The sequence below is a fragment of the Trachinotus anak genome, unplaced genomic scaffold (genome assembly GCF_046630095.1).
Source record: "Trachinotus anak isolate AG129_WGS33_773 ecotype Australia unplaced genomic scaffold, CSIRO_AGI_Tana_v1 ptg000001l, whole genome shotgun sequence".
Lineage (NCBI taxonomy): Eukaryota > Metazoa > Chordata > Actinopteri > Carangiformes > Carangidae > Trachinotus > Trachinotus anak.
Genome location: NW_027273852.1, coordinates 23,532,190 through 23,550,753, shown reverse-complemented (window position 1 = coordinate 23,550,753; position 18,564 = coordinate 23,532,190). Strand labels below are relative to the sequence as shown.

General features: G+C 38.9%; 1 protein-coding gene across 5 annotated transcripts in view; it reads left to right on the top strand.

Annotated features, from left to right (window-relative positions):
* The window catches only part of LOC139625093 (contactin-associated protein-like 5), a 141,131-nt gene extending 132,409 nt beyond the window's left edge, over window positions 1-8,722 (top strand). The window contains exons 21-24 of one of the 5 annotated variants that reach the window (XM_071484716.1): window positions 267-354; window positions 3,355-3,558; window positions 4,744-4,818; window positions 6,855-8,722. In XM_071484716.1, coding sequence (XP_071340817.1) covers window positions 267-354; window positions 3,355-3,558; window positions 4,744-4,818; window positions 6,855-7,039 — 552 coding nt within the window. In that variant the 3' untranslated portion in view covers window positions 7,040-8,722. Of the gene's footprint in view, window positions 1-266; window positions 1,525-2,309; window positions 2,371-3,354; window positions 3,559-4,743; window positions 4,819-6,854 lie in introns of those variants that run through there. The other 4 variants (XR_011691834.1, XM_071484725.1, XM_071484745.1 and 1 more) reach the window with 4 other exon arrangements.
* The last annotated feature ends 9,842 nt before the right edge of the window (window positions 8,723-18,564 follow it).

The window sequence follows — 18,564 nt, the reverse complement described above, 5'->3', positions numbered from 1 at the left end:
GAGCACGTGAAAGAAAACTGAAGACATGTTTGGTCATCACAGGTCTTCAGATCAGTGTTAGATTTTCTGGTCTGCATCGGGCCCAGTGTCTGAGTCAGCAAGTTGGAGCTGGAGTGGAAGAACTATAAGACAATTGTGGGTTTGTGTGAATTTGTCAAGAACATAGTTTACTGTTGTCACAGTGTGCTGCTGCTGATGATGATGATAATATCTTGGTTTAAATTTCTTGTAACCCCCTTTTTCCTTAACTACTTCCTTTCCACCAGATCGACCAGGACGTCCACAGGAAGTACACAATGTCATCTGATGCAGAGCTGATCCTACTCAGATCCTTAACACTGGGCAAAGTCATCAGTAAGTCCTTCATAATGTGAGAGTCCACAGAATGTGTCATTTCCTGTGACCATCTCCTCCCCCTCCTGAGAGACCACTACACTTTGAATAAGTAGACTTCAGCATCAACACCAAGGTTATAGTTTATTTCGATTCTTCCTGCTGCAGTAGTGGGGAAAGGGTCTTTAATGGGCCACAGAACACAGAAGGGTTCAGTCAAATGTTAAACAGTTGATGTTCTGAGCAGAAGGATGCAATCTTTAAACATCACATGCTTGAATACAACATGTAGCTAAAGGCCTTTTCCCATCAACCTGGTGAAGTTGTCATGTTAACACATTGACTACCATGCACTGTAACTGTGCAGACCTGCACACTTGCCAACCTGCTTGGCAGCAGGGTCAAACCATGGCAGCCTCCTCCCTCAGCTGAACCTGAAAGGCTCCACATGTGTGGTTGTTATTGTCACAGTTTTATAACATTGCATCAAATCTGGATCTAGTATTTCATCTCCAGCTCCCATGTCCAGGTCTGAGGTCTGCTTTTGTTCTGTTCCACTCCTGCTTGGACCAGGTTTCAGTTCTAATCCTAGCACTACAGCTGAGGTTGAGTACCAACACAGCGCCTCACTGAAGGGCTTAGGTTTGATTTAACATTAATTTAAGTACTTTATTCTTTTGAAATGAACAATATGCACATTGTTGCATTGGTAGCTCTATGCAATATGCATTTGCTTATGTAACTTGTACAATGTGAATCATTATTATCTCTCATGTTTTTTTTTTTATCTGAAACTGAAACAAATGTTTAAATAAAGATGTGATACAGTTTGACTCTAATGTTTTTATTTAGAGCTGATTGGATCCACAAGTACGAAAAATGAACTGATGAAAATGGAGGTGATGAAACGTATGTGTATTGAAAAATAGATAAATTGTTGATTGATTTGACTACCTGGATTGACATTTTATTTGAAATAGTGTTGACATGTTTCATTTACAGTAAACAGCTGTAGTATGATGATGATGATGATGAATGATGGAACCTGGCTCGGTCTTCGTCACATCATGACTGTTTTAATCAAATCACTTGATAATTTATAACTTAATTTTTGAATTTTCATCAGTTAGTTCTTGTAACATTCAGCCTTCACACACAAGGCGAGTAATAAAAAGATATCCCATGACAGAGACATCAGCAGAGCTCAAACACCTGACCTTGAAGGTCACCTGACTCACCTGAGAACTTCCAGCTCACCTGTCTGTCTCTATGCTGCTGCTGCTGCTGCTACTGGTGCCAGAGTTAAGTATTTCCTGGCAAGTTCATTAGTTGGATAAGTAGTGGCAATAATAACTACTCCTGATCCAGTCATGGACAGGGGCTGATGACTATTTAAATTAACACTATAAAAAGAAGATGACAGTTATTTGCTTTGTTAGTCTTTTTAGCAACGCTTTTTCTTTCACTTTAAGTGAAGAAAGAGCCTCACAATATTAAGACTGTTTCATGTTCATTTATGCCTGAAATTTCAAAAATAAATTTTTACACTGCCATGTTTGTGCCCAGATGACATCAGTTGATTTCATATTCAGATTATTTGGACGTAACACTCATATTCTCAAACTTGTAGTTCTAACTGTTGTAAGACTGAGGACAGTACATCTGTGTTTCTCTTTTATCTTAATAATTTTATTTTCATGTCACCTCTCACTCAGTGTTACCTCTTATTCTGAACTCTTTCAGTGTAGTCAGTGAGCATGATGACTCTATCAGAGTTTCTGCTGTTTAGGTGTGTGGCTGCTGTTTGGTGAGCCACCATGGGCCTCAGCTCCAGTGCGTTGGCCCATACTCTCAGAGGGTGCAGCTTGAAGCCGGCCTGATGATGATTTCTTACTGGGATTATTTTTAATTCAACGATGTTTGAAAAGTTTAAGCAGCAAATACTAACTGCTTCATATCTGCTGCTGTTCACACAGCTCAAAGATGCTGCTGTCAGTACTGCAGAACAGCCTGAGGGTTACCAGACCATCTTTTAAGGTATCTCCCATATCTGGACCCCCACTTTTTACACAGACCTGGCAGATCGTTAGACCTTAGGTGGAGTTTAAATGTTTAAATTAATAGCTGTCCGTGTGGTAGCTGTGTTTAACATGAGCCCCGGTCCTCTGGTGAACCAGTGGCAGTGCTTTGTCTGACTGAGTGACAGCTTAAATGAAAGTTCAAATGAAACTGCAGAACAAGCATCAAACCTTTACAATAGGATAATCAGATCAAACAAGATATCCAAACATCATATGAATATTTCAGTCTGTGCTTACACTGAAAGCCACAAGCCTCTGCTCCATACAGTAAAACCAGTTTGATTCAGTCTGCTCTGTTATTGGATCTTTGTGACTGAATCACACAGGGCTGCTGCTGAGCCTCCACCTGCTGGTCCCTGTGAGCCTTGTGGCTGAAACTCTACTTGTACATCATGTTTCTGATTTTTATTAAATGTTCTCATTATGCAATAAATCTTGTAGTTGGACTTCATTATGGCTGGGTTTAATTCACTCTTTGTGGTAACTCCATTCTCACTGTAGTGTTTGACACTGAGTAACTTTCACACTGACAACCATCAGTGTAAATGTATTCAGTTCATCTCTCATATGTGCATCAATGTGAAGTGTTGACCAATGAAGCAGACACAGTGACAACAGGCCGTGACTGTGAGATCACACTCACTGTTGAGATGGAGGGAAAATCCACTGCAGTTTGTGATGTCATCAGTTCCTCATAACTTCACTCTGTATCGTATCACAACTACACGTACAGTACATATACATCTGGTTGTTTCTGACAAAATCTGTCTGTCTGCCTGTCTAACTCTCTCTGTCTGTCTGTCTCTCTCTCTCTTCCTGTCTGCTTGTCTGTCTGTCTCTTCCTGTCTGCCTGTCTGTCTTTCTCCCTGTCTGTCTGTCTGTCTCTCTTCCTGTCTGCCTGTCTCTCTCTCTCTCTTCCTGTCTGCCTGTCTGTCTGTAGGAAGAGACAGCTCCCTAGACGAGGTAGCTGAAGCAGGTTCGAGGGGTTTCATTGGTTGCCTCTCCTCGGTCCAGTTTAACCACGTGGCTCCTCTGAAAGCGGCACTGCTGAATCGAGGGAGCTCATTGGTCACTGTCCGTGGTCCACTGGTCCAGTCCAACTGTGGAGCACTGGCAGACTCCATCACATCCCACAACCTGAGAGGTAACACACACTGCATTCTACACGCCAGCAACAACACGGCAGCAGATAAAGCAGACAGCTCTCCCTCTAAAGGTCTCTTATCTTTTCTGTGAAATATCAAATCATTTTACACCTTGGAGCCCAAACTGTTTATTTGGGTTTAATTCATTTTATTTGATCAGTTCATGATAAATGTTAACAGAGGAAATGTCTCTGACTGGAACAAGAGGCCACAATTTCTGTGTCACCTCTGGCTGAATCTTTAATAATTGACTGAATTCTATACATTTATCATATGGTTTCATTCATGAGAGGTTTTTTTTAGGGCTGTCAAACGATTCTTTTTTTTCTTAATCGTGATTAATCGCTGAATTTCAATAGCTAAATGCAATTAATTGCATTTTTTATCATTTGATTAAAAGTCAGTCAGTCTGAACTAGAAGTTAATGTTAGCATGTGTGATGTGTAATTATGAGGAAGTCTGATAATCTATTTATCTGTTGACAAGCTCTGGGTAAGTTATATTTTTATTTTCGATTCTCACCAACGATGATTCAGGCATTGGATTTTAACACTTTAGGTCTCCCAACACGCTCCTTTATGCAGACCGGAACCGTCCCCCTTTTGCTCCCACAGACATGACTTGCCATGAAGTATGTTGCTTCACCATGTAAATCTTTGTAGGAAGTGTCTGTGGCAGCTTGACAACAGGTAAGGGTGCTTCAAAAAATTCAAAAATTCCTTGTATGTGAAAACATACTTGGCAATAAAACTGATTCTGATTCTGATTCTGATTCTGATTCAAAGGGTCAAAATAGTACCAGCCAAAGATTCTAGAACATAGCGCTCCAGAATCTTTGGTAACAGCACCAGTGACAGTGTAAAATAAAGAATCTTTGGCGGCAAAAAATAACGCATTATACTTGGTCCTTAATCTCATTGTGATTAACACATTAATGTTGACAGTCCTCATTTTTTTTATCTGACTTTGAAAAGTAACCACAGCTGTCAAATAACTGTAATGGAGAAAAAAGTAAATTAATCCCTCTGAAATGGAGCTTGAGTATAAAGTAGCAGGGAAAATGTATGAAAACTGTACTTCAGTACAATACTACAGTATGGTATTTAGTTACATTCCACCGAAGTGAACAGAATGAAAACACCACTGCGTGTTCGTTAATACATGTCTCACTCATTCTTCTACAGATCAAACTGCAACGGCAGATGAAGATCAGGAGCAGCACAGTGGTGATACCAGAAATAATGTGGCTGTAATAGCAGGTCTGTTTTCTGCTTGTTTTTGAAAATGAGTCCCAGCTGCTGTGTTTGTGTCACTCATCCGTCTGCATCCACCTTCACCACCTCTCTCTCCTGCTCCATCTCATTTACACTGTGGGCTCTAGTTTAGAGTTGGGGTAAAACGCAGCAGGGTAAAACACATGAGAGTGTCTGACACAGGTCAACAGCTCATGTGATTGTTGTTCAATAATACTTTTGTGAGGACCTGTTCCTTTTACTTCTTTGAATCTGTGTCACCTTGACAGGGCTCACACTCACATGTTTAAACAGTCCAAATCACAATGCTTTACTTGCTGATTCTGTTGCCTTCATTTGTTTGATTTATTTATACTTCAAACTAAATAAATATCCAATTGTACATATTATTATCTATTATTTATCTTTTTCTTAAGTATACTGACATTTGCAGTTTTTTCTCTTGCACTGTCCACCTTGCTGTTGTGATATAGCAAATTTCCCCACTGCAGGACTAATAATGGCTATCTTAATCCTAATCTTAAAACATTTCTAGTCTAATGTGAGGTCAAACACTGTACCAATTGCCTGTCTCCACCCGTTTCCAACATGTTTGCCAAGACAAGAACCTCAGTCCCACCTCTCCTCCTATATATAGATAACATATAATAGATCCAAAGATGAATAAAAAATATTACTTAAAATTTCAATTCAAATCATAAATTAGAAGGATCAACAAATGACCAAATTTTTGAAAATATAATTTGTAATAAATACAAAAGATGGCTCTGTCAACTTTGGATTTTGGACCAGCTGATGTGATCACACAGAAGAAATAATTTTAAACAATTCTGATTAATCCAAGCAAGACCGAATATACATTAAAGAAGAGCTGTACTTTTATCCTGGTGACTCACCTGAGGTAGCAGCTATCTGTTCCATCTGCAGTCTCTACCTGGAGCCAGGTTACATATTGTAAAGCCACAGTTACATCTCCTGGATAAAGTTTGACAAGCAGAGACTGTTGTAAAATAACCACAAAGACTTCTGTACATCAAACTTGCTGGTTTGGATGAATTACTCTGCAGTTGCTGTCAGGACTGTCAGGTCTGCTCCTGTCTCCTCCCCAACTTGTCTATCCTAAGCACCATGTAACCATGGCAACAGCTGCACGCTCCATCGTCTCACCAAAGCAACTCCTGCAATGCAACATTTCCAGATTGTCAACAATAATTTTTTCATGTACGTTAGTCCAATCTGAGAATTAAACATTTCAAAAATAAAAAGATACAACATGATCAATACATTTTATATTCTACTTTCCTTTTGTATATGGCACTAGGGTGATTGTTGGTGTATGGATAACTTTTTTTTTGTTTTGTTTTTTTTATGTTTTTTTTTGGGGGGGGGGCATTTTTGCCTTTATTTGATAGGACAGTAGAGAGTGACTGGAAAGGGGCAGAGAGAGGGGGAGTGACGCGCAGGAAAGAGTTGGGAGTTGAACCGGCACTCGCCTGCTAAGAGCATCAGCTCATGTGGTACACGCCCTAACAACTCTGCAATCGGGCCGCATCGTATAGATAACTTTTGATGCCAAGTAAAATCATGTACACACAGAAAACATGATGACTTGGACAACATGTCCAAAAATTTATTTGAGTTAAAAAAGAGGCATCGCCTGCTGTTGGTGAAACATTTCAGCTGCTGTATTCATGTTTAAAACCGCACATCCCAGACACCTTTCTCTGAGGAACACTCTGCAGGACTCCCAGACTGTCAGTGCATCATGATGCTGACTGGTCACATGCCCACCTATTATATATAATCTGATTACAAACTTCACCAAATTACCAAGAGTGCATCTGACACGCCCCCGCAGCACTGAGCAGGAGCCTGTGACAGCTGCTGTTTACTTATGTTTGAATAAGCTGGGAACAGTGTCTCCATGAAAAATAATAATTCTGTCATCTGTCAGTATCACACAGTGTCAGAACAATGAAACTGGTCTGGAGTCCTGGTGTCCAGAGCCATGGTCTTCATCAAACTCTTTGTCCTCTCCTCAGGTGTGTCCATAGCCGTGGTCTTCATCACACTCTGTGTCCTGGCCGCGGTGACCCGCTTCCTGTACAGGCGACAGGCCCAGAGGAGTAGCAACAGCATCACAGAAAAGGAGCATCGCCACGGCAACAGGACAGAGATCCACCTCCACAACTCCCCCAGGGATGACATGAAGGAGTACTACGTCTGACTACATGAAGAGTACTACATCTGACTACATGATGTACTACATCTGACTACATGAAGGAGTACTACATCTGACTACATGAAGAGTACTGCATCTGACTACAGGAACTACTACATCTGACTACATGAAGAGTACTGCATCTGACTACAGGAAGTACCATATCTGACTACATGAAGTACTACATCTGACTACATGAAGGAGTACTACATCTGACTACATGAAGAGTACTACATCTGACTACATGAAGGAGTACTATATCTGCCAACATGCAGAGTACTATATCTGATTACATGAAGTACTACATCTGACTACATGAAGGAGTACAACATCTGACTACATGAAGTACTACATCTGATTACACAAAGAGTACTATATCTGACTACATGAAGGAGTTCTACTTCTGACTATATGAAGTACTACATCTGACAACATGAAGGAGTACTACATCTGACTACATGAAGAGTACTACATCTGACAACATGAAGGAATACTATATCTGACAACATGCAGAGTACTATATCTGACTACATGAAGTACTACATCTGACTACATGAAGGAGTACTACATACCTCTCTCATACATGGGGCTGACAATGTGGATTTGTTGTTGCACAAGATCTGTAAGATCCTGACCTGCATGTGGACCCTGGGATCTTCCAGGACACACAGAAGGGGGTAGAGTCTTCAGAGTGGAGCTGCTGCACCACCTAAATGTGCATAACAGTTTCTTATTCCTTATCTTTTCATTTCTATTAATGAATTTTTCCACATTTGAATTTTTCCACATTTCAGTAGGATACACTTCATGAGCTGGAGAAGTAGGCCTGGCCTGTAAGATAAGTGCACATTCGCTGCCATCTTTGTTTTTCTGTGTGGTGGTAAATATTGTGGTGTTGGCAGGGAACAGAGCAGGGGGTCGTTGCTGCCTACTGTATGAGTGCCTAATCTGTCAACAAGTTTTTCTTTCAACCTTTTAGACCTTTTATAGACGTGAATAGCACCAAGGAAAAATCCTCTCCATAAGCCTTTCATCCTTTAGCCCAAATTAAACACTGATGGATGAAGGTGGAAATTTATCATAGCTCAGCCACATCAGTCATTTGACCACTGAACAATGTGTGAAATGCTTCTTTCTCTGCACTGCATTGTTGCGGTAGTATTAATCACTAACTCAGAGGTATCACTATATGTGTGTGTGTGTGTGTGTGTGTGTGTGTGTGTGTGTGTGTCTGTCTTGTGGACACTAGGCTTTTCATACCTCTGAAGTGTTATTTATTATTATTTATTAATGCTTTGCATTGAGTCCTATCATGTGATTACTTCTCTTTATTAATTATTCGTGATTTGTACAACTGCAGTTTTATTAGGAGTATATTTAATAATAAAACTGAATATATTCTTATGCCTTTGTTGTAACATGGTTTCAATTTTCATTTTCAAGATTTTACATCGTATTGCCAAAAGCGTGTGGACCCATTTTCTGGTTTGGGGCCCTTAGTCCCAATAAAGCAGAGGTACCAGGATGACCACGGTCCAGATCTGGACCCAGGATGTGATATAGCTCAGCACCACAAACGCCTGTCACCTGTCACCTGTCACCTGTCACTCTGTGCCTGAGTGATAAAGTGTTTAGTCTTTGACACAATGTCAAAGTATGTTCATAGGAGCTGTTTTATTAGAAAAACATGCACACTATCTAGGATGGGATAATTTAGACTTGGAAATTTCACCCTGAGAGATCTCAGGGCTGTGTCCACTACTAAGTACAGCAGCTATCAGCTGTTTCATTCACTTGAAAAATGACAGTTCAAATGCAAACAAGGCACTCCTGCATCACGTAGTCACTGATGCTGCTCCTTATAATTGCTTGTCAAAACTCACTTTATTGTATAGCTTTTTCTTAACTGTATGCAATTAACTATTTAAATTCAGTTTTATTGTTTTTGTTGTTAAGTCCTTTTCAAAAGGTGCTTCATAAATAAGTGAATACTTTTTAAAATGTCATTATATAAATGATATATGATGATGATATATTATCTTTTTATTGATTAATTTTACTGTCACCATGTATTTTGCTACAAAATCAATTTCCTGGCCACATTTCCCAGGTCTTGAATAAGCAGACCAACAGAATATGGAAATCTTAACTTTATACATAAAGATATAAAGGTAGATGTCCATGTGTTTTTGATTATGAAGCAGGTCTAGTGGCCAACCTTCCACATTAATTCCACATTAATACTGTGAAAGTATCAAAGCCTCAGTCCACAGAGAAATGCACACAGCCTGTATTCAGAAACTGTCACAACAAAGCAGTCACTGCTCTCAGCCACACCCCAAGCCCCGCCCACCTGGACCCACCATTCAACATTGCAGGATTTGGTTTCTCTGTGTGTTACCTGAAATCTGCTATATTTTTGTTGGATCACTCAGAAAACAGTCAGCCAATCAGGAGAGATGCTCTCATCCTCTCTTCTTATTGGCTAACTGACTTGCTGTTACTAGAGCTGCAGAGAAAAGCCTGAGAGAGGAGATGTAAAACTACACTGAGATGGTTTTTGGTTCTTAAAACCACATATATGACTTCACAAAATACTTTTTAGCATTACTCAAGACTTCACACTGCAATTATGACAAAATTTCACACAAATGGTAAATATTTTATATGACTCTGGAAAAACAAAGATGTGATCTGAAATTAGTCTGACAGGTGGAGGCATACAACTGTGAGGCAGTAATTCTAATTTTGGAAAGTTTTTAGAACTTGGAAAGGAGATTTTACATTGTTGAAGCAGTGGTGGGATTGTGGGAAAGTGGAAATCAAGTAGCTTTGTCACCAGTACACTCTCAATGTCTCTTGTGAAAAGGCGGCATTGAAGACCTCCAATCAGAAAAGGCATACTAGCAGACCTATTCTGATCTGATCAGACTGTAAAGAAGAACTGGAAGGAAGTGGAGGAAGGAAGTTGGCCAACCTCCCTCCGGAAGGTTGGCCAAGTGGAGGTAGCTGTTACCTCACATATTGTACAGAGGAAGAGTTCTGATTATGAATAATTTGGTTCCATCAACTCTCTGGCACAGGTTAAAAAGTGTATGGATCCCCCTGCTGGTCTGTTACAGAATGTGCTGTCCATCATGGTTAACCCCTTTTGGGTACTGTAAATATTTTTTTTAAATAACTTTATGCTATGGTATACTTTCACTGAAGTTCAGAGGGAAATATTGTACTTTTTACTCCAATACACTCATCTGGCAATGGTTATTTTTAGTAGTAGTTATTTTTAACATGAGTATGTCACACAAAGGATAGCTTAACAAGCATTAAAATGCAATGCATAGTTAGAGATTAAACCTGTGGTTTCAAGGCTTTTTGGCCTCTGACATTTTACAAAAAGCAGTGTGCAGACAGTGTCACATTTCAGATGTCTATGAGTTATTAACAGCTCCACTAAATAGTGATTTTTCCCTCTAAACTTCTCACATGGTTTCATTTCAATACATCTCAACAGAGAAAAAGTCCAAAAGCTGAAAACAGATGTATGTATGTATGTTTCCTCTCAGACTAAGTAATGGTTAGGTATCTGTCACTCAGTCAGAGGGGCCTAACCATTACTTTTCTGATATAATTTAACTACATTTTGCTGCGAATACTTTTACCTAGGCAGGATTTTTCATGCAGTACTTGCAATGAAGGATTTGCTGTATTGGTACCTTTGCTGAAGTAAAGGGTCTGAATACTACCCCCACCACTGTGTTATTAGTTCAAAGGCTACTTCATCGAAGAGTTAATTCATAGATGAGCATGAGCAAGCGGAGAGGAGAGAAGTTGCTGAAAAAAAGAGTAAGCTGAAACTTATAAGAATTAGGACTCAGAGATGATATTACTGTGTTTGTTTTCTGTGGTTGTGCTGTTGTGTTAAACAAGCAGAGGGACATCAGCAGGCAGGAGGAGGTCAAGAGGACAGTGAGGACCTAGAAAGATTTTTGACATCCTGGGTGAGAGCTGGACATTGCTTTCTAACATTGTTGACGCCAGGGAGGAGAGCCCAAGATAGTCAACCAAAACCTCTGTGGTCAATTTTCCAAGGTAATACTGATTTGATAGAAGCTTTTGTAGTGCTGAAGTCGCCATAACAAATGTCAACATTGAAAATGCTTCAACATCAATATTTTTAGGGAGACACATTGTTTCCCATACAGGCAGGGCTGCATATTCAGTCCACACACACACAGGCGCAGGCCTATATGCTGTATAGACATCTGCCTCCCTCTTTGTGATGTTGACTGTGTCATGGGTTCTGGTACAGCATTGTGTGGCTCGGTTTTGAACTAGAAATGATGATCTGCTGTTATGGTTATGGGTCTGACTTCTTTGCAGTTTTGCTACAGAATACTTTGTTATGTTTTGAGATGATAGCTTATAGAATTCATATTAAACAATCTTTTGCTTCATGTTATTCAACATATCATGATGTTCATCACTTTGTGAGTGTGTGAGGTCGTCAAGTATGAATCAGTATTTTTAGGAGACTAGTGAACTGAAAATCACACAGTATGAGCTCAGAATCAACAGTTGTGATGTATTTGAGTGTCTGAGGTCTGCAGGTGTGAAGTACAAGTTTTAGAAGACAGTGAACTGGAAATTTCTGAAAGTGGGGGAATACTGGTCAGAATCAACAGTTGTGTGATTTTCGTTAAGCTTTTGAGTTTTTGACGGCATATATGAAGTACTAGTCTTAGGTCAAATTGCACAGAAAATCACTCAGATTGAGTGAATACTGTTTAGAAACAATAGGTGTGTGACTTTTATGAAGGTTGTGAGTTTCTGAGATCGGCAAGTAAGAATCCCTGCTTTGAGGTCATACTGCAGACAAAATCACTCAGATTGAGTGAATACTGTTCAGAAACAACAGTTGTGCAATTTTTGTGAAACTTTTCAGGTTTTGACGTTGACAGGTATGAATCCCTACGTTTAGGTCACTTTGCTCAGAAAATCACTCAAACTGAATGAATACTGTTCAGAATCAACAGTTGTGCGTTTTTGGTGAAGCTTTTGAGTTTTTGACGTCGGCAGATATCAAACAGTAATCTTGGGATACAGTCAGTTTAAAATGACTGAATGTGAGTGAATACTGTTCAGTTGTGCGTTTTTGGTGAAGCTTTTGAGTTTTTGACGTCGGCAGATATCAAACAGTAATCTTAGGATACAGTCAGCTTAACATGACTGAATGTGAGTGAGTTGTGCGTTTTTGGTGAAGCTTTTGAGTTTTTGACGTCGGCAGATATCAAACAGTAATCTTAGGATACAGTCAGCTTAACAAGACTGAATGTGAGTAAATACTGTTCAGTTGTGCGTTTTTGGTGAAGCTTTTGAGTTTTTGACGTCGGCAGATATCAAACAGTAATCTTAGGATACAGTCAGCTTAAAATGTCTCAGACGAGTGAATACTGTTCAGTTGTGCGTTTTTGGTGAAGCTTTTGAGTTTTTGATGTCGGCAGATATCAAATAGTAATCTTAGGATACAGTCATCTTAAAATGACTGAATGTGAGTGAATACTGTTCAGTTGTGCGTTTTTGGTGAAGCTTTTAAGTTTTTGATGTCGGCAGATATCAAACAGTAATCTTAGGATACAGTCAGCTTAAAATGACTCAGATGAGTGAATACTGTTCAGAATCAACAGTTGTGCGTTTTTGGTGAAGCTTTTGAGTTTTTGACGTCGGCAGATATCAAACAGTAATCTTAGGATACAGTCATCTTAAAATGACTCAGATGAGTGAATACTGTTCAGTTGTGCGTTTTTGGTGAAGCTTTTGAGCTTTTGACGTCGGCAGATATCAAACAGTAATCTTAGGATACAGTCATCTTAACATGACTGAATGTGAGTGAATACTGTTCAGTTGTGCGTTTTTGGTGAAGCTTTTGAGCTTTTGACGTCGGCAGATATCAAACAGTAATCTTAGGATACAGTCATCTTAACATGACTGAATGTGAGTTAATACTGTTCAGTTGTGCGTTTTTGGTGAAGCTTTTGAGTTTTTGACGTCGGCAGATATCAAACAGTAATCTTAGGATACAGTCAGCTTAACATGAGAGTGAATACTGTTCAGTTGTGCGTTTTTGGTGAAGCTTTTGAGTTTTTGACGTCGGCAGATATCAAACAGTAATCTTAGGATACAGTAATCTTAAAATGACTCAGATGAGTGAATACTGTTCAGAATCAACAGTTGTGCGTTTTTGGTGAAGCTTTTGAGTTTTTGATGTCGGCAGATATCAAACAGTAATCTTAGGATACAGTCAGTTTAAAATGACTGAATGTGAGTGAATACTGTCAGAATCAACAGTTGTGCGTTTTTGGTGAAGCTTTTGAGTTTTTGACGTCGGCAGATATCAAACAGTAATCTTAGGATACAGTCAGCTTAACATGACTGAATGTGAGTGAATACTGTTCAGTTGTGCGTTTTTGGTGAAGCTTTTGAGTTTTTGACGTCGGCAGATATCAAACAGTAATCTTAGGATACAGTCAGCTTAAAATGACTCAGATGAGTGAATACTGTTCAGTTGTGCGTTTTTGGTGAAGCTTTTGAGTTTTTGACGTCGGCAGATATCAAACAGTAATCTTAGGATACAGTCAGCTTAACATGACTGAATGTGAGTGAATACTGTTCAGTTGTGCGTTTTTGGTGAAGCTTTTGAGTTTTTGACGTCGGCAGATATCAAACAGTAATCTTAGGATACAGTCAGTTTAAAATGACTGAATGTGAGTGAATACTGTTCAGCTGTGCGTTTTTGGTGAAGCTTTTGAGTTTTTGACGTCGGCAGATATCAAACAGTAATCTTAGGATACAGTCAGCTTAACAAGACTGAATGTGAGTAAATACTGTTCAGTTGTGCGTTTTTGGTGAAGCTTTTGAGTTTTTGACGTCGGCAGATATCAAACAGTAATCTTAGGATACAGTCAGCTTAAAATGTCTCAGACGAGTGAATACTGTTCAGTTGTGCGTTTTTGGTGAAGCTTTTGAGTTTTTGATGTCGGCAGATATCAAATAGTAATCTTAGGATACAGTCATCTTAAAATGACTGAATGTGAGTGAATACTGTTCAGTTGTGCGTTTTTGGTGAAGCTTTTAAGTTTTTGATGTCGGCAGATATCAAACAGTAATCTTAGGATACAGTCAGATTAAAATGACTCAGATGAGTGAATACTGTTCAGAATCAACAGTTGTGCGTTTTTGGTGAAGCTTTTGAGTTTTTGACGTCGGCAGATATCAAACAGTAATCTTAGGATACAGTCATCTTAAAATGACTCAGATGAGTGAATACTGTTCAGTTGTGCGTTTTTGGTGAAGCTTTTGAGCTTTTGACGTCGGCAGATATCAAACAGTAATCTTAGGATACAGTCATCTTAACATGACTGAATGTGAGTGAATACTGTTCAGTTGTGCGTTTTTGGTGAAGCTTTTGAGTTTTTGACGTCGGCAGATATCAAACAGTAATCTTAGGATACAGTCATCTTAACATGGCTGAATGTGAGTGAATACTGTTCAGTTGTGCGTTTTTGGTGAAGCTTTTGAGTTTTTGACGTCGGCAGATATCAAACAGTAATCTTAGGATACAGTCAGCTTAACATGAGAGTGAATACTGTTCAGTTGTGCGTTTTTGGTGAAGCTTTTGAGTTTTTGACGTCGGCAGATATCAAACAGTAATCTTAGGATACAGTAATCTTAAAATGACTCAGATGAGTGAATACTGTTCAGAATCAACAGTTGTGCGTTTTTGGTGAAGCTTTTGAGTTTTTGATGTCGGCAGATATCAAACAGTAATCTTAGGATACAGTCAGTTTAAAATGACTGAATGTGAGTGAATACTGTTCAGCTGTGCGTTTTTGGTGAAGCTTTTGAGTTTTTGACGTCGGCAGATATCAAACAGTAATCTTAGGATACAGTCAGCTTAACAAGACTGAATGTGAGTGAATACTGTTCAGTTGTGCGTTTTTGGTGAAGCTTTTGAGTTTTTGACGTCGGCAGATATCAAACAGTAATCTTAGGATACAGTCAGTTTAAAATGACTGAATGTGAGTGAATACTGTTCAGTTGTGCGTTTTTGGTGAAGCTTTTGAGTTTTTGACGTCGGCAGATATCAAACAGTAATCTTAGTTAACAGTCAGATTAACATGACTGAATGTGAGTGAATACTGTTCAGTTGTGCGTTTTTGGTGAAGCTTTTGAGTTTTTGACGTCGGCAGATATCAAACAGTAATCTTAGGATACAGTCAGTTTAACATGACTGAATGTGAGTGAATACTGTTCAGTTGTGCGTTTTTGGTGAAGCTTTTGAGTTTTTGACGTCGGCAGATATCAAACAGTAATCTTAGGATACAGTCAGTTTAAAATGACTGAATGTGAGTGAATCCTGTCAGAATCAACAGTTGTGCGTTTTTGGTGAAGCTTTTAAGGTTTTGACGTCGGCAGATATCAAACAGTAATCTTAGGATACAGTCAGCTTAACATGACTAAATGTGAGTGAATACTGTTCAGTTGTGCGTTTTTGGTGAAGCTTTTGAGTTTTTGACGTCGGCAGACATCAAACAGTAATCTTAGTATACAGTAATCTTAAAATGATTCAGATGAGTGAATACTGTTCAGAATCAACAGTTGTGCGTTTTTGGTGAAGCTTTTGAGTTTTTGACGTCGGCAGATATCAAACAGTAATCTTAGGATACAGTCTGCTTAAAATCACTCAGATGAGTGAATACTGTTCAGTTGTGCGTTTTTGGTGAAGCTTTTAAGTTTTTGACGTCGGCAGATATCAAACAGTAATCTTAGGATACAGTCAGTTTAAAATGACTGAATGTGAGTGAATACTGTTCAGCTGTGCGTTTTTGGTGAAGCTTTTGAGTTTTTGACGTCGGCAGATATCAAACAGTAATCTAAGGATACAGTAATCTTAAAATGACTCAGATGAGTGAATACTGTTCAGAATCAACAATTGTGCGTTTTTGGTGAAGCTTTTGAGTTTTTGACGTCGGCAGATATCAAACAGTAATCTTAGGATACAGTCAGTTTAAAATGACTGAATGTGAGTGAATACTGTTCAGCTGTGCGTTTTTGGTGAAGCTTTTGAGTTTTTGACGTCGGCAGATATCAAACAGTAATCTTAGGATACAGTCAGCTTAACAAGACTGAATGTGAGTGAATACTGTTCAGTTGTGCGTTTTTGGTGAAGCTTTTGAGTTTTTGACGTCGGCAGATATCAAACAGTAATCTTAGGATACAGTCAGATTAACATGACTGAATGTGAGTGAATACTGTTCAGTTGTGCGTTTTTGGTGAAGCTTTTGAGTTTTTGACGTCGGCAGATATCAAACAGTAATCTTAGGATACAGTCAGTTTAAAATGACTGAATGTGAGTGAATCCTGTCAGAATCAACAGTTGTGCGTTTTTGGTGAAGCTTTTAAGGTTTTGACGTCGGCAGATATCAAACAGTAATCTTAGGATACAGTCAGATTAAAATGACTGAATGTGAGTGAATACTGTTCAGTTGTGCGTTTTTGGTGAGGCTTTTGAGTTTTTGACGTCGGCAGATATCAAACAGTAATCTTAGGATACAGTAATCTTAAAATGACTCAGATGAGTGAATACTGTTCAGTATTCACAAGACTGAATGTGAGTGAATACTGTTCAGTTGTGCGTTTTTGGTGAAGCTTTTGAGTTTTTGACGTCGGCAGATATCAAACAGTAATCTTAGGATACAGTCAGCTTAAAATGACTCAGATGAGTGAATACTGTTCAGTTGTGCGTTTTTGGTGAAGCTTTTGAGTTTTTGACGTCGGCAGATATCAAACAGTAATCTTAGGATACAGTCAGCTTAACATGACTGAATGTGAGTGAATACTGTTCAGTTGTGTGTTTTTGGTGAAGCTTTTGAGTTTTTGACGTCGGCAGATATCAAACAGTAATCTTAGGATACAGTCAGCTTAAAATGACTCAGATGAGTGAATACTGTTCAGTTTTGCGTTTTTGGTGAAGCTTTTGAGTTTTTGACGTCGGCAGATATCAAACAGTAATCTTAGGATACAGTCAGCTTAACATGAGAGTGAATACTGTTCAGTTGTGCGTTTTTGGTGAAGCTTTTGAGTTTTTGACGTCGGCAGATATCAAACAGTAATCTTAGGATACAGTAATCTTAAAATGACTCAGATGAGTGAATACTGTTCAGAATCAACAGTTGTGCGTTTTTGGTGAAGCTTTTGAGTTTTTGATGTCGGCAGATATCAAACAGTAATCTTAGGATACAGTCAGTTTAAAATGACTGAATGTGAGTGAATACTGTCAGAATCAACAGTTGTGCGTTTTTGGTGAAGCTTTTGAGTTTTTGACGTCGGCAGATATCAAACAGTAATCTTAGGATACAGTCAGCTTAACATGACTGAATGTGAGTGAATACTGTTCAGTTGTGCGTTTTTGGTGAAGCTTTTGAGTTTTTGACGTCGGCAGATATCAAACAGTAATCTTAGGATACAGTCAGCTTAAAATGACTCAGATGAGTGAATACTGTTCAGTTGTGCGTTTTTGGTGAAGCTTTTGAGTTTTTGACGTCGGCAGATATCAAACAGTAATCTTAGGATACAGTCAGTTTAAAATGACTGAATGTGAGTGAATACTGTTCAGCTGTGCGTTTTTGGTGAAGCTTTTGAGTTTTTGACGTCGGCAGATATCAAACAGTAATCTTAGGATACAGTCAGCTTAACAAGACTGAATGTGAGTAAATACTGTTCAGTTGTGCGTTTTTGGTGAAGCTTTTGAGTTTTTGACGTCGGCAGATATCAAACAGTAATCTTAGGATACAGTCAGCTTAAAATGTCTCAGACGAGTGAATACTGTTCAGTTGTGCGTTTTTGGTGAAGCTTTTGAGTTTTTGATGTCGGCAGATATCAAATAGTAATCTTAGGATACAGTCATCTTAAAATGACTGAATGTGAGTGAATACTGTTCAGTTGTGCGTTTTTGGTGAAGCTTTTAAGTTTTTGATGTCGGCAGATATCAAACAGTAATCTTAGGATACAGTCAGATTAAAATGACTCAGATGAGTGAATACTGTTCAGAATCAACAGTTGTGCGTTTTTGGTGAAGCTTTTGAGTTTTTGACGTCGGCAGATATCAAACAGTAATCTTAGGATACAGTCATCTTAAAATGACTCAGATGAGTGAATACTGTTCAGTTGTGCGTTTTTGGTGAAGCTTTTGAGCTTTTGACGTCGGCAGATATCAAACAGTAATCTTAGGATACAGTCATCTTAACATGACTGAATGTGAGTGAATACTGTTCAGTTGTGCGTTTTTGGTGAAGCTTTTGAGTTTTTGACGTCGGCAGATATCAAACAGTAATCTTAGGATACAGTCATCTTAACATGGCTGAATGTGAGTGAATACTGTTCAGTTGTGCGTTTTTGGTGAAGCTTTTGAGTTTTTGACGTCGGCAGATATCAAACAGTAATCTTAGGATACAGTCAGCTTAACATGAGAGTGA